At 34.3% G+C, this 16,621-nt stretch overlaps 2 protein-coding genes across 7 annotated transcripts; both read right to left on the reverse strand.

Annotated features, from left to right (window-relative positions):
- Window positions 1-4,124: 4,124 nt before the first annotated feature.
- On the reverse strand, window positions 4,125-10,474 carry LOC141670946 (ABC transporter C family member 3-like). Of its 4 annotated transcripts, XM_074477000.1 has the most exons (11): window positions 7,913-10,467; window positions 7,656-7,742; window positions 6,939-7,580; window positions 6,703-6,867; window positions 5,757-6,051; window positions 5,427-5,641; window positions 5,172-5,337; window positions 5,032-5,090; window positions 4,859-4,922; window positions 4,526-4,765; window positions 4,125-4,426 (listed from the first exon to the last, which is right to left on the reverse strand). In XM_074477000.1, exons 1-11 carry the CDS (start codon window positions 10,301-10,303, stop codon window positions 4,305-4,307), a joined length of 4,446 nt encoding a protein of 1,481 aa, XP_074333101.1. In that variant the 5' UTR covers window positions 10,304-10,467; the 3' UTR covers window positions 4,125-4,304. The 4 variants fall into 4 exon arrangements, 3 of the variants coding, with proteins under 3 accessions (XP_074333101.1, XP_074333100.1, XP_074333102.1); XM_074476999.1 differs by having other exon boundaries at window positions 5,032-5,337; window positions 7,913-10,464; XR_012554847.1 differs by lacking the exons at window positions 4,125-4,426; window positions 4,526-4,765; window positions 4,859-4,922 and having other exon boundaries at window positions 5,510-5,641; window positions 7,913-10,474.
- A 612-nt stretch (window positions 10,475-11,086) lies between these two features.
- LOC141671779 (glycosyltransferase BC10-like) lies at window positions 11,087-14,867 on the reverse strand. 3 transcript variants are annotated; one of them, XM_074478125.1, is made up of 3 exons: window positions 14,762-14,867; window positions 13,441-14,056; window positions 11,087-11,943 (listed from the first exon to the last, which is right to left on the reverse strand). In XM_074478125.1, the coding sequence occupies exons 2-3, from the start codon at window positions 13,957-13,959 to the stop codon at window positions 11,305-11,307; spliced, it is 1,158 nt and encodes a 385-aa protein (XP_074334226.1). In that variant the 5' UTR covers window positions 13,960-14,056; window positions 14,762-14,867; the 3' UTR covers window positions 11,087-11,304. The 3 variants fall into 3 exon arrangements, with proteins under 3 accessions (XP_074334226.1, XP_074334227.1, XP_074334225.1); XM_074478126.1 differs by lacking the exon at window positions 14,762-14,867 and adding an exon at window positions 14,444-14,632; XM_074478124.1 differs by lacking the exon at window positions 14,762-14,867 and adding an exon at window positions 14,169-14,632.
- Between the last annotated feature and the right edge of the window lie 1,754 nt (window positions 14,868-16,621).

A 16,621-nucleotide genomic window follows, 5' to 3' on the forward strand; every position in this document is an offset into this window, starting at 1 on the left:
TAAATATTAAAACTTAACTTATTTTTTTTATCAATTTTAAATTGTAAGTTGCTAATTTCAATAGATAACGATAATTTTACATTAAAATTTGCAATTATCAAGATTAGTGACTACGTTCAAAATAAAAGATATACCTTGAATCAGATAAATATAACAACGTGTATTCCTCCAAATTTATCTTATCAAATTTTGAAGTAAACTAATTTATGTGATTGTAACAGAATTATGCTAAGATACTTTGTGATAAATATCACATAACTAAATTACAAATACATATGTCTAACAGATAAAAGTATGATTCTGATGATTAGTGACTTTTTGGTTGAGATACATGTGCTTCTCAACATTAATAATTATTATTTTTTGACCCAAAATAGATGCTTTAATTCATAACCAAATCATCCAGAATACACTGTTTAACTTCCATGGGAACATCACTCCCGTTGAAAGTTCGATCAGGAAAAGAATAAGATCTCTAGCCAAACTATGAGCTACCTTATTAGCTGACTGTTTAACGAAGTATAAACTAACATTGTTTAACTCGAGGAGAAGCTCCTGACACTCCTCTATAATTCTACCCACTGGAGAAACCATTGGCACTGTGTTTCTAATAAGCTGAACCACCACCTTACGGCCCGACTCCACTTCTATCGCTTGCTCTGCCTGTGTTTTGCTCCAGCTTAACGCTTCTTTAATGGCTACAACCTCAATATAGTCAGGAGCCCTTGTACCCTAAAATCTCCATGTCTGAGCATGAGTAACCTCTCCATCCGAATTCCTGACCACCAAACCAATACCATAAGCTTCGTTATCTAAAAACTTAGCCGCATCAACCGAGACTTTGATCGAGTTCTCCTGTGGCTTGGCCTATCGAGTCGCTCCATCCCTTTCGTTGTCCCCAGGATATAGAGCAATAACATTTAACGATTGGGCATTTCTCCATTACACAAAGTATCTTCTGGCTGAACTAACTACGTTCTCAATTAGCGATCGCTTTTTCTGCCAAACTAGCTCGTTCTGAGCCTTCCAGATCGCTTCTGACTGTATATACACCAGTTGTCTCTTCCTTCCGGTACAGACGATCTTCAGCCCATCTCTGATTCAAAGAAACGTTGAGTACACACTGCTTATCTTTGTCGTTAAACAGATCAAAGATTAAATCCTCGTCCCATATTCTATTCCCTATTTGCATCAAATTCTGGACTTTACTCCCCTGTAAGACCTGCAGATCCGTTGTGACATACGGATTGGACTCACCTGACAGCCAAGGTTGATTTAAAATGTCTATACTTTCTCCAGTACCCCCACTCCATCTCACCCCTGATTTAAGCAACTCTTTGGCCTCCCAAATACTATGCCACACAAAACTAGGGCCATGTTTGTTTAATGGTATTAAGTAGGGGATAGGATTATAATCCTTTAAATTTTCCAATTCCATGTTTGTTTTGTAAAAAATTAGTAAAGGATTATAATCTTTTAAATTATCTTATCCCATGTTTGTTTTGTTGGAGTAGATGATAAGACTATAATCCCCTCTAATACTTGGTGGGAGGAGGTTTTGTTTTATCGCTTTCTACAAGTCATTTTTTAAAGGATTATAATCCCCTCATTGTTATCCCATATGAAACAAATATAGAATTGGAAAATTTAAAGGACTATATTCCAATCGCTAGTACTATCCCTCAAAATAAACATAGGATAAAATTTTAAAGGATTATATTACAATCCTACACTTAATTCTTCCAAACAAACTTAGGAGAGGATTATTTAATTCATAAGACTAATTTTGATGGGATTAGTAATCCCCGGATTATTATCCCGGGATTATAATCTCATGAAACAAACATGACCTAGGGTTATTACCAATCGAGGCATTCAAGAGATTACACCGAGGGTAATATCTGGCATTGTACACACGGCTAACCAAACTCGTCTCATTATTAAGGAGTCGCCACCCTGTTTATCCAGCATACATTTATAATCGCCTTTAGATAGCCCCACTCTATTAGGTCATAGGCCTTGGTCATGTCAAGCTTTACATTAATAATTATTTAGAGTAATGCTACGTGTATAGAATTAGTTCCACAATATTTATACATAATGATGTGGAAGCACGTATTAATGATTTTTGTCGACCACTATAGTTGTTATACTTACAATTCATTTTCATCTTCTTATTATTTGTTTCTTATATTCTTTTTTTCTTTTTATATATTTCTATTAAAATTTTACCAAAACTATCTACTTACAAGTAATCAAGTTCTACTTACAAAATTAAAATATTCTATATCACGAAAAAAATATAATTTTTTTATTTTAATAATAAGAGAGTACTTGCAAAATAAATTGTAATATTATATATTACAAGAAAGGTTACAAATATTACAAATATTATGTTGTTTAACATATATTATGATTTTGTATAACTTATATCATATTTTTGAAATACTATTCTCATCATCATTCTTTTCTACATACCATCCTTCTATCCTGGTATTTTAGAAATCAAAGAGAATAAATATAATGAATGAGATGTTTTAAGTTGGAAAGCTGTGAAACATGTTCTTTTTTATTTGATCCAAGTTGGGTATTTTTAACTGTGAACACAAGTATGCTATATTTTTTTTATTGAGACTTGTTGTTGATTTCTATTGAGACATATAATTTTACTATTTAGTTCTGTTATTCTTTATGTTATAATGTTTTGATTAATTTTTACCAATCTTATTTGTTGTGATTTTTATGATGAAATTAATTTTTTAAGAACTTAATTTAAAAGGTTAAACATCTAATCATATTTAAAAGAAACTATACTAGTATTAAAATAAAAAGTTAAATATATACTACAAGAAAATATATAAAACATAAAAATGTAATATTTTTATTAAATAATAAAAATTAAATAGTTAGTAATAACTTGTACAATTAAATAATAAAATTTTGTAGGGGCACAACAACAAAAAATATGTACAATTTTTGAATAAAAAAATGAAAATAAGTATAGTGGACAACAATACTTATTTCCGATCCGGAGCTAAGTATTCGATCCGGTTTTACTCGGCCGTAACTCGGTTTTTTGTTTTGACTCGGGTCAAACTCGGGCAAAACCCGGATTACTCGGAAAAAACTCGGTTTTAGAAGAAAAAATTTAAAAGAAAAAGAATAAATTCCCAAAAAAAACTCGTAAATGGGTAATAGTTTGTAACAAATAAATACAACTTTTAAGTATTTTTAATGTTAAAATAATTGTAAAAAGCTAGTCAAAATAAGAAAATAATAATTAATTATATTGCATATCATTAATAAAATATAATAAGTTAAATGCATACTAAATAAAAGTTACCGGTGATTTAAAATTTCAAGTTTTATATCGAGTATTATTTCGAGATATTCGAATACATAATTAATTATCTTATATATCATTTATTTATATAATACTTTAAGTTAAATAAATATTAAAATTAAAAATAAATATTTTATTATTCGAATTTTTAACTAAGTACTCTTTGCGGTACTCCCCTCCTAGTACTCCCCGAGTTTTCCGAGTACTCTTTACTCCAGGGCTTCGCAATGTTGATGTTGAACAGAGTACAGATTTTCAGAACACTGTTTCCCCATCATTCTCTACAAAAAACAATTATGTATATGTAGCATTACCCTTACTCCAAACAAAGCCAGTGCTGCTGAAGCTACTATTACTATGACTATTGGCCTAATAGCATTGTCATAAACAAGCACTGCTGCCAACAGGGGAAAAACGAGTCACAGAGAAAAGACAGAGCTGATGCATCACTATTCTGGCCCTTCCCATGTACTTATTCTTGCATCAGAACATCACTATTTTCGGTTCCTTTAAAGCTTAGTTGTTGCCATTACTCTGCAACAGTGTACGACGATAAGCCTTTGCAACGTTTAACTCGTATTCGTGATCTAACATCTCTCATAACTCACTTGCATTGCAATCAACAAAGATAGCAGATGCTGCAATGCAAATTAGTAATAGCTACAGAAATTGTTCATTGCATCATCACTACGTCCTTCGTTGAAAACTAGAAATATGCTGGATTTGTTATTTGTCAGAGAAAAAACAATGACTTCAGAGTTCCGGAAATAGTGAAGTGGTATTATGTCAATGAGTTGTAAAAACAATGCTTAAACACGCACACAAATCTGTTTGTTTGTTACAGTTCTATAAGCTCAGACAAACGATTACACCTAATAGGGTCACTTTGGTACAACGATGACGATCAAGACCAAATTCAGCAGTAATACGAGTACTAACCAGTGATCATTCTATTGTTTAATCATCCACCTGTAATTTCTAAGCTTGAATTAGATCTTACACTGTACTCAGCTACAAGCTTAGCAAATGAAGATGTTTTATTCATCAGCAATTTTGTAGGGGAATCGTATTCTTCAAGGAGCCCTGAACATGAGTAATTTAGAGATCTCGTATTAGCACTAATAAATAATCCAGTCTTTGGAATGAATTCTGTAGTAATAAATCCAAACGGATCAAACTAACCATTACTTAACACAAGGACCATATCACTATCAAGCACCGATGTTATTCTATGTGCTATAGTTAAGACTGTAGAATCTGAGAAGTGTTCCCTCAGGGTTTGCTGAATCATATTATCAGTAGTTGTATCAACCGATGCAGTAGCCTCATCAAGAACTAATACTTTGCTTTTCTTAAGTAGAACTCGACCAAGACATACCAACTGCCTCTGACCTACACTCCAATTCTCCCCATTTTCCGAAACTGCAGCAACATTAGGGTAATAATTATTATCAACTTATGCTTGCTTACGAGTTAGAAAAAATAATGTTGTAGGGAGGGTCATATGAAGCTGACCTGTTGAGTCAAGCTTGCCTTCCTTCTTGCTTGCTTCATCTCCTAATTGGCACTTGTTGAGAACCTGAATTTTTTTTATGAACTACAGAAATTAATATGTATTGTATTGTACATAATCGGATTTTTCAATGTACACCACGCTAGCAAAACATTAATACTTGCCACCAACCCACCTCCCAAATTTGTTCATCGGTATAGTCTCCAAGAGGATCCAGGTTGCTCCGGAGTGTCCCTTCAAACATAGTTGGATCTTGAGGAATGATGCTTAATCTAGATCGTAAATCATGTAATCCGATCAAACAGATGTTGGTACCATCAATTGATATTGTTCCTGCTGCTGGCTCCACAATGCGAAATATGGTTTGTATAAGGGTCGATTTACCACTTCCGGTTCTACCTACAATTCCAGTCTTTCTCCCTCCTTCAAAGGTGCAAGTAAGACCTCTCAAAACGAGGGGCATATGAGGAGCATATCGAACCTGTAGCCATGAAAAGACCATTACTTTTAAAAAGTCCCAGTATGCACATATTGCATTCATAAAATTTGGTGTAAAAGATTAAAAAAAACCTGTAGGTTGTAGACATCAACTTTACCATACAATGGCCAGTGATCAGCTGGCCTATTTGATTCTAAGATAAGAGGAGGCTCACTTGGGATGGAAGTGTATTGGAACATCCTTTCAACTGATATGATTTTATTCTCGAGATTACAGAGGCTCCATATTACCCAAGCTTGTAACTGGTTTAGGTTGAGGCCATAAGTAACTGCTAAGCCTGCTATGCCTGCAAACCGATATGTCACCAACATTGGCGGAAAACTTAGAATGTGGAGGAGCAAAATCAAATGCAAAACAAGAACTATGTGCTATGGAGAAGTACCAAGAATCAAACCACATACTTGGGTCTATTGTTCCATGAGGAACAGAGATCAGGAAAACCAACGAGAATGCAAATGTTAGAGAAGACAATATATCCAAGCGAAAGGTCAGCCACTCCCTTACACTAAAACTGTGAAACTTTGGCCTGGAGCTTCCATCGATTAGTTTCATATTTGTTTCCCGGAATCTGCTTTCTTGATCAAAACTCCTAATCGTGGTTGATCCTGAGATTGTTTCAGAAAAATGTTGTATAACTGGAGCTTGACGCACTCCAACTAAACGGGCCAGCTCACGTGCTGAAGGTAGATAATATTGCTGCAATATAAGAATATGACATTCAGCTCAGGATAAAGGACAAGTTACTATGGAAAATGTGTTTGCCTCTCACGTTGTTTCTTTTACATTCTTCTACATTCATTTTTACAAAAATGATAACCTGCTTGTTAAGTAACCAAGTGGTAGAGGAAGTTCTGAACAAGATCTTATACTCATTAACACTCCCCCTCAATCATACAATACTTTTCGCTACGATTGACAACAACAAATATAACGAATACTCATATCAATACCTAAAACAAATATTTACTCCCTAAACCGAGCTCTTGTACCATGTTAAGCAACCGGTCTCTCTAAAACATTAAGGTGGTAGAGGAAGGTCCGAACAAGATCTTATACACATTAACACTGCTAACAAGCATATCTTAAAATAAGATCATGCATGATCATTTGCAAATACAATTATGCTCGAATTTAAATTTAATAAATTCACCTAGCATCTAGTTGTATGCTTCTGAGTATTTTCTATGCCCACAGTGAAGATTACACAAGGAGATATGAAAAACTAAAAACTTTGAGTAGAGGTGAATTGCGCACATCATTTTGTTTTTCTCTCTTTTAGAATGCTCAGCCAAATATCCTTACAGAAATAACAGATAACAAGTACTAAGAAAAGGGACACAAATATACCTGTAACCAAATGCAAATTGCAATAACGGGAACGAAAATTAGGAAGACCTGCCATGCCACCTGCGACATTACTGCAATAATCCCAAGAAGTTGTATAACTGAAAAGGCGAAAGTACCAACTTGATTGGGCATGTCCAAATCAATTGTGCTCTGGTCTGTAGATGCCTGGAAAAAGAAAGTTAATTATACAGATATCCTTTTTTGTATAAAATGTACCATCCGTTCAATGCACTTACTCTATTTATGATGCGTCCACTTGGAGTAGAATCAAAGAAAGACATTGGAGCACGAAAAATGCAAGCATGCATTTTGTAGAAGAGCAGTGTAGCTGTCTTGTATCCAGCGATTGCAAGAGATAGGGATCTTCCAAGTATGCAAAAAGAACTTCCAATTGCCAAGGCTACATAAACTATTATTAATGTAGAAACTTTAACTGGAGCAGCCACACTCCTTGACACAGGAGTTGCCCAGGCCATCCAGTAATTGCTTCCAATCTGAAGTACTTGAAAAAGAACTTGTGACAACAAAATAACGGGTATGAGTGCACCCCGATATGCTGTTGTCACATATTTCCAGTAGACTAAGAAACCCACTCTCCCTTTCTCCCTTTCTTCTTCATTAACAAGCTGTCCTTTCGATCCTACTATTTCATCCGGTGGTTCAGCGCTCTGAACATCTACAGTCTGTTCCGAGGCCTCAAAACTCCCTGTACTGCTATTCTCACCGAGATAAGAAGATTTAGAAGCTGGCCCAGCATCTACAGAGTCGAGTGCAGATAAAGCTGTCTTATGTGCACCCACAAGTTCAATAAAGTCATTCCCTGAATCAAGTAATTTGACATATTTTCCGGATTGTGTAATCCGGCCATCTTTCATAACCTAATAAGATGGAATTATCTCAAAATCTATTATCAAATATAATGAGGAAGGAGACAAAGAAGAAGTGTAGCTCACCAGGATGAGGTCTGCAGCAGGTAGAAACTCAACTTGATGAGTTACATAAATCACTGTCTTCGACTCCAAAAGGCCCAGTAAGCACTCCTGTCACACAAAATTTGTCAAATGATGTAATGACAAATCAGATATATAACAGTAAAACATAATACATATCGATAGTTAAGAAGAAACCAGGCAAAGATTATCAGGCATGTTATCAGAGAATTGCACTGAGGTACATATTTAATTTCAGATATAAAAATAATGTAGTGCACCTTGAATAGCTTAGATCCTGTATGAGCATCCACAGCGCTAAATGGATCATCAAACAGATATATATCTGCATCTTGGTAAAGAGCACGAGCAATTTGTATTCTCTGCTTCTGTCCCCCACTTAAATTAATTCCCCTCTCACCTATTACTGTCTGATCTCCAAAGGAAAGAATTTCAAGATCAGGCTTCAGGCAGCATGCTTCGAGGACCTTCTCATACCATACTCTGTCCATCTCCTTTCCGAACAGTATATTGTCCACGATTGTTCCACTCTGTATCCAAGGCGTCTGAGCAACATATGCCTTCGTTCCACTCATCTTAATGACACCTGAAATCTTTGGCACTTCCCCTAGGATACAGGACAGTAAACTTGACTTTCCTGAGCCGACCATACCACAGACAGCAACCCTCATGCCATGAGACACTCTTAAATTGATATCTTTCAATGTTGGATTGGGAGAGCATACATCCCAAGAAAAAATTCCACTTACTATCTCAACTGCAATATTTGAGCTGCCTCTTTCAAACATCTCTATAATGTCCGTCTGCAGGTCTTCCAGACAAAGAAATGACGCAATTCTGTCTAGTGAAACTTTAGTTTGAACCATCACTGATATTGTATCTGGAAGATTATAAATAGGCTCCTGAAGTATTCTAAAAGTTGCAAGAGCAGACAATACCTTTCCAGATTCAAGTGGGATCCCGAGAAACATACATGCACAAAACGTTACCACAGCCACAAACGTCGGAGTACCCCAAAAAACAAAAGTAACTATGGAATTAGTGTAAACAAACTTCTTCAACCACCCTGCCTCAATATTTCTAAGATCCACAATTTTTGACAAAAATCTCATTTCCCAGCCCTGAAGCTTTAGAATCCTCATGTTTTTTAATATTTCAGACGTTGCCTTCATTCTATGATCTTTAGATTTCATTAGTCTAGTTTGAAAATTCTCCTGCAACTTCCCCAACGGTATGTTTACCAACATCACAATAACAGTTGTGACCAATGTAGCTATGGAAGCAAGCCCCAAATTTTTATATAAGATTGCCATTGCTAAACCAACTTGAAGGATGACTAACCATAAATCATGCATATACCAGCCAAATACACCAATCCTCTCAGCATCTACTGTCATTATATTTATTATCTCCCCACTGGTATTTCCCTGCTTTGATTGACATGAAAGGGTCAATCCCTTGTGATAGATCAATGCAATAAGAGCTGCCTTGCCCCTGGTTCCAATCTGCTGCACCTTAAAGAACCAATGCCTTTGTGTCAAACACTCGATAAGCTTTGAAACGACAAACGCAAAAACTAAAAAGTACCCTTCTTTCAAGTCCCGGGGTCCATTTAGGTATTGAACAAATGTATCAATGAGGTAAGGACCAACATAAGAAGCCACCGTGTTGATCATTGCGAAAAATGCTGTCAATAGAATTTCTTTCCACATGGCATAAAATAGTGCTTTCGCCAGCTTAAGCGTGGTCACACTACTACCACCCCCACGACCATAACCTAACTTGTCTCTTAAAAGCGGAAAGGCACCTTTGACACTATCAACACTTGCAACCTGAGGAACATCCTCAAGGTCTAACGGTTTTCTATATCCCAAGGCAACTAAAGAACCAATCCAAGAGAAAGTAAGGATACTGAATATACTAGCACTTGCATAAGGGGTCACAGTTTCAGCCCCGGTTTCAGCCTTTCCAGACTTTTTACACTCTTCACCATTACTTAACCTACTAAAATCAGCATCTAAAAGGGGTTCTTGTGAATTACCATTTTCATCCCGTTCATTTTTTCTACAACACCCGACAAAACAGAGAAAAAACCCTATAACTACATACAAGGCATCTGACATGACAAACTGAAGTGGTAAAGGCTGGCTTGTATGGTAGTATACATAGTCTAGGACAAGACAATAACAAGATATCGAAAAGAAAAAACACCACCACACCCTTATCAACAAAGGGTACTTAACATCTAGTAAGTTCGGCACTTGGGCATACATATAAACTGCAATAGCTAACCAAGAAAGTGCTTTACTAACTGAATCAAAAAGCACTAGTATCATCAAATCAGACCAGTTTGTATACCAATAAAATTTATCCAATATACATAGAACAATGTTAAGAAGAGCAAGAAGCAAACTACTAAAAAAGGCATGCCTATAATAAGGTAAGCTGCTGGTAATATTTTTAACTAACCATTGCTTATGACTATGATCAGAATCATCATCTGTCCTAAACATGTTGCAAACCCATGATACCAGTATAACAAACAAAAACACCAAGTGTAATAAACCAGAAAATCCATGCAACAACATGGGTTGAAGTAAAGAATCATCATCATCAAACAAAGAAAGTAAGTGATTCATCAACATACCCATGTTTTGTTAGTCTGATGATGCAAGAAACAAGAGAGTATCACAATTATTTAAGCTTTTGAGACTTTTAAGATAAGGTGGTCACTGGTTAGTGGATCAAAACTTTTCTTTGGCTATGAAAATGAAATGTGGCACTGTGAGTGCAGATATGACAGATATTGAATAGAATTAAATAGTAGAGGAATAGCTAGAGTTGCAATTTGCTAAGTTATAGAGAAGGACTTTTCATAAATACCAATTAATTACGAGATTTGCAAGGCGGGAGCAAATAGGACATGCATACAGGTACAGCCACCAACTACCCCCTCTTTTTCATTTCAACCGTCGTTTCTTTTCGGAACACATTTCAAGATGCATTGATTGCATAGTAAAAAATTTCATTTTGTAAAAAAAATTCAGAAAAAAAATTTAATTTAGAAATGTGTGCAATTTAATTATTTTAACACTCTTCAAATTTCATTTTGTAAAAAAAAATTATTATTTTAACTACACATTCAAATCACTTAGAAATGTGTGCAATTTAATTGAAAATTAAAAAAACCAAGTCAAGCCACTTCATAAAGCACATACAAACTGGGCCAGTTAACTCTACAATTTTGGCCCTCGGCCTCTTTTTTTCACTCAAATTAGTCTTTGGGCCTTGGGATGCAAAAATTGATCCAATTACAAAAAAAAACACTAGCAATTTTGGCTTATGAACCAAACAGAATCCATTTCAGCTTTTTAATCTTATGCATCCCTCTCTTTAAAATTTGAATACAAAAATGTATATTAGGCAAAAAAACATGTTTGAGCTATAATTTTCTATAAATCTATGCATCTAACACAAGTGTTTCCACAATGACCAAATCTAGCTAAAAGATTTTGTTCAAGTCTAAAACCGGTATATTAGTATGAGATTGGAGAAACCAAGCCACAAGAACCTTGTACAAGAGAGAAACAAATACTGAAGCTGAGCAGCCTCCGGACGAGCCTCTCTTTGTATTGTGTGTTGGATTCATTTTTCAAAATCCTAAGAACTTTGGCGCTAAGAGCAGCAAAGGTTCCATCGTACTTGGAGCAAACTTTCTGCCGAAAAGATAACACAATGATGATGGCTGATCATTGTAAGTGCAGTTCTGATGTTCCAGGACTCTGTTCATGAATTCCTCTGTTATATCACCTCTTCCGAAGGTGGCAGGGTGAGGTCCGCCCCTCGACCAATCCACCCAAGTGATGCTTCTGTTTGCCAACATAGTTGGTGCTCGAATTGTCATCATGGTAGGGAAGTAATGCTCGTCGACATAACATGGTGGTCTACAGAATTCCAAAAATTTAGGATAGAATTTTTTGTCTTCCACTATGTTAATGGCAAGCTTACGATTAACTTCAAACCATTGAGATCCTTTCCGCCATTCGCTAATGTTCACTTCAGGTAGCATGTTTTCCTTATAGCGTCCTCTTCCATGTGGTCCTGGGTCATCAAATGCACCAATGAAACTATATTTGGATTTCATTAGGTACTGATAGGCGACAGTGAAATTGTTGAGCGGAATGCACGACTCTGAGAGGAGAATGAACCATTCGTTTGAGATATCAAGCAAGGCATTAGCAAGAAGTCTCCTCTCAGCATCAATCATACTCATCCTCCCCCACTCCGATACCTGCCTCATAGGAAAAAAAGAGAATCACAGGCTACTCAAAATGATGAAGAACAATGGTCTGATACAATATTCAGCAACTAAAAAAAGAATTTCATAAAAAGACACAAGCCACGAAAAATTCTAGTATAGCTGGCTTTTAATAAATAAAAGCTATTTACATGCTCTATCAAACTACTGAACAAGAGCTAGCTTACAATTTATTTTTTAACTTACCTTATCATTTTCCAGACACCCAGTTAAGCTTCATAAGGTCATAACACTCTTATTTTTTTATTGATTAAGCTTTTCCATGGATATTATCTTCCTCTACAACATAATAATTGCTGACAGAACTTCTACAAATCTAGTTTGAAGTCTCAGTCATATACTAATATGAACACATGATATCCCTATCTCAGTACTAACTAACAAACACTCTTCTGATTTCGAAAGGTTCCTATCTATCAATTTATACTCTTTAATTTCTTCATGTACAAACTAATATCATTACTTTTTTCACTGATATCCTGACAGTTTTAGGCTTGATGGCCAGTTCACACTTGGTTGAAAAGCTTTTCAACAGAAACCTATCAATGGCTCTACAATGCACCTATGCTGTTCTCTGTGTTTTGGGTAGAATATGATTTATGCTTTTTAAAGCACTCCATACAAGAATGCAACAAAGTTTACATGGAAATCAGCAAGTCCACAAGCCACCCACTTCTATCGGACTTCTGAAAGACTGAAACTAAACAGTTGTAAAGAAAGTTACAAACTGATTGAAATTAAGATAATATGTACAGATAAAGGGTGCCACTTTTCTCTTTTGGTTACCAAGCTTTGTTTGGACAGGAAAATACTGTCCTCAAATCATATATTTCACTGCAAAGCTAAGCTGACATAGAACAATGCAACTCTTTTTCTACTTGATGCATCATGCAATCAATTCAATCAAAGAAAAAGGACCGCAACACTAGACGGCAGAGTGCAAATGTGAAATTAAGTAATGTTAACAGATGGCTTAGAACTAATTTTATTCTTATCATAACAGATGCATCCCTGGAAACTAGGGCGTCAAATGTCAAGACCATTCCTACAATTTTTTGCATCTAAGAAAGGAAGAAGTCAAAGTTAAAACATAGAGTAGTTACAAGTTACAACATATATGCAAGGAATTTGATATACAGGCAATTTGACTAAAAAGTGTTAATGTTCTCATATAATATAATGTTGTGAGAACTGAGATGTGAGTTTCCTGTTACATACATAGGTGCTATCTTTGCACAAACTTGTCATGACTTACTCGTTATGGTCTAATAATTGTCCAAAATTATGTGCACAAGTATGAGAAGCGAGAAAAAGGAATAACATTGCATCAAAAGCATGGATGATATAACCAGAACAGGGCAGAGAATTGTCAAATAGAAGGAAAACTGACCACCACAAACTTACTTGCTATATATGCAAAACATTAAGTATTTAATTATGAGGAAATTAGTAGATTTGGTACAACGATACCTGACTAGGTATCTGTCTCTTGTAGAAAACTGATGAAGATGTAAATTGAGGTTTAAACGATGGCAGGGAATGAACATATATAGAGTAACGCCCATCATGCCCTTTGAAAAATCTCTCCCATATAGGTGCCAAAGGCAACGGCCCCTTGGTCAAGAACATGAATGCAATCTTTGGAACTCTTGTAAATGGATACTGCTTCCTTTGCGGGGCAAAGGATGCCCGCCATAAAAGCTCACTATCATTCATACTGTGCAACAAATTAGACGGAGGTCTGATCCAACGATCTAAACTTAGAGGCTCTTCAATGCACGACATAAAACTATTCCTTGACATGTTTGTCCCAAATATGCTCTGACCTCCAAAATGCCGAATGAGAGATATGGTAACAGCCGAAAAGATGAAACATAAAACTAGAAACAGCAGAAGTAATTTGAAAAGCCTGTGTGGCATAACTCTAGATTGGTTGACTTTAGCAGTAGGATTCTTGCCTTCCTCCAAGGCAGAACCCCTTAATTGCATATTCACAAACCAAGCCTTAATGATGTTCACCTTCAAGATATTTCACTTCTCTATCAAATCCAATCCACAGAAACACCCTTTTATCATTCTAAACAATCTGCATTATCCCAAAAAAAAAACCAAACATCAACACTTACAATCATCAAAATCATCAAAATTTACATCAACTTGCATTACAAAGCAAAATACGATCCGGGGATCAGAATTACCAAGAGGGTGACTGAAAATTCGAAACCAAACCAGAATTCAACAATTCATTTAAGCACAACAGAAATCAATCCTAGCTCAAATAAAATTACCTCAATTTCTTCAAAAACTCACATCTACCAAATCACATATAACAAAAATTACAACAATTGCTTACATAACAGCATATGATCACAAGCTAAACACAACTTCTTGAAAAACCCACCTTTTTTTTTCATACACATTTCTTGCTCAAATTTAACTCAATAAAACAAGAAACAAAAATTTACCCACATACCATAAAGCAACAAAGAGTAAAATTTTAACAAAGTAGATCCACAAACTGAAACTTGGCTCTTTTTCAACAATTTAACCAACTAAAAACTCAAAAATGATAATAAAAAAGCCAACTAAATAATCAGTAAAAATGAATCAAAGGGTGTTGAAATTGAGGAGAAACAAAGAGATCTAAGTAATGTTTAAGCTGATAGTATATGAGTATACATACATAACATACATACACGTGTGTAACTGTATGTAAAATATAAGAGATAGATATTAAATATGAACATGACTATGATCATAACAGACACGCAGGCAGCACAAGAAGACTTACAAGAGTTTGGTTTTGTCGGATAGTCCTCCTGGTACGTTGCAACTTACAGTTAAGAGAGAGATGTGCACTTTTGTTTTGTTTATTTCTTTCTTTTTTTATTTTTTTATCTTCACTTTTTTTGTAAAATTTATTACTCAGGTCCCGTGTTATATTTGACTTTTTTATAATCACACCGATCTTATTATGACCAAAAATTTCATAGATTATATAATCGAAACAAGTTATAAAATTTATATTATCATAAAGTACATGTAATATACTTTAATACCTTTTTAAGAGTTTTTTAAATAATGAAATATTAATGTTTAATTTACTGTCAAAATTAGTTTGACTTTTTGTAATTAAATTGATACAATTCTGATCAAAAAATTCATAAATTATTTAATCGAAACAAATTATAAAATTTATATCATCATAAAGAACATATATTCAACTTTAATACGTCTTTTCAGTTTTTTCAGATAATAAAATATTTATATTTAATTTACCGTCATCAATTTGACTACAAAAAATCAAATATAATCGATAAATTGGACGAAGGGAGTACTATTTTTGTTAGATTAATATACACCTGAGATATTGAGATGATACAAAATACTGCTTTTATACGATATTTTAAAATATTCTAAATCCTGGATTGTAGATTGAGTTTGCTTTTTGTATAAAAAAATGGAAAAACTTCTGTATATAATATATTATTTGATATTCATAGAATAAAATGATTCAACAATTTTGTTTATGTTTATTTTGTATCGGACAAAGCACGACCAAGTCACTCATGAAACGTGAATAGAACGTGTTGTAGATTCAATGTACTGCATAAACTAAATATTCTGGTTCAAATTTAAATAGCAAAAAGAAATACTTAAATCTGATTTTTCTTAAGATTTGCAATGTTGTAAACAAAATTATTCAAATTTTGTTTAATTTTTTCCTAAAATTTGGAAACTTCAGATTTTTTTTTCTGTACATAAATATATTAGGCACATGCTAGAGACGCAACTGTATTTGATGAGAATATTCTATTACAATAAATGGAGAAAATTTACATATTTCTTTATTTGCAAATTGCAATTGACTTGCGGTCATGCATGATGCCCAAAATTTGGTAAACGATGATACGAGATCTGGACACGAAAATAACGGATCTGATTTAATATTTTTGATACACGAACATGAAAATACACAAATAAATTTAATATCGATTTTGGGTTTACACTTGAGTACACGACACGAAACGAAAGTACACGAAATAAATAAATATTTAAATAAATTTATCAAAATCATATGGATACATATATCTCACAATAATATTTTGAATATAATATTTACATAAAATAGATACAAAATATATTCAAATTTAAATTTCATAAGACTTGATTGCATTTGAGTATTTATGATTTATTGACTTAGAACTCAACTAGTAAAAACTTAATATTTAAATATATATTTTATTTATCTTTGTTTTTATTATTAATTTTAAATTAAATGAAACACGACACAAAATATACACGAAATAAAGGTATACGTACACGAAACGAATACTTAACAATTCGGGTTTGACTTAGACATTCATGACACTAAATACGAAATACACGAAACTAACAAATTGGCAGATCTAGTCATGCATACACGTGGAGAACACCTATAATATAATTAAGGAAAATGTTATTTTCAAAAGAATTTTATTATCTTCAGAAAAAAAAGGTGAAAAAACAAAATTGACCGCATGCATCATACATTGGAAACACAGGTTTAGTAATGGTTAGTGCACATGGCAACACAGCTAGGCAAGACAGTAAATAAAAACAGGCAACTACTAACATATACATATATTCATCTAACTTCAACTCTGCTGTT

Source organism: Apium graveolens, chromosome 7 (assembly GCF_009905375.1).
Source record: "Apium graveolens cultivar Ventura chromosome 7, ASM990537v1, whole genome shotgun sequence".
NCBI lineage: Eukaryota > Viridiplantae > Streptophyta > Magnoliopsida > Apiales > Apiaceae > Apium > Apium graveolens.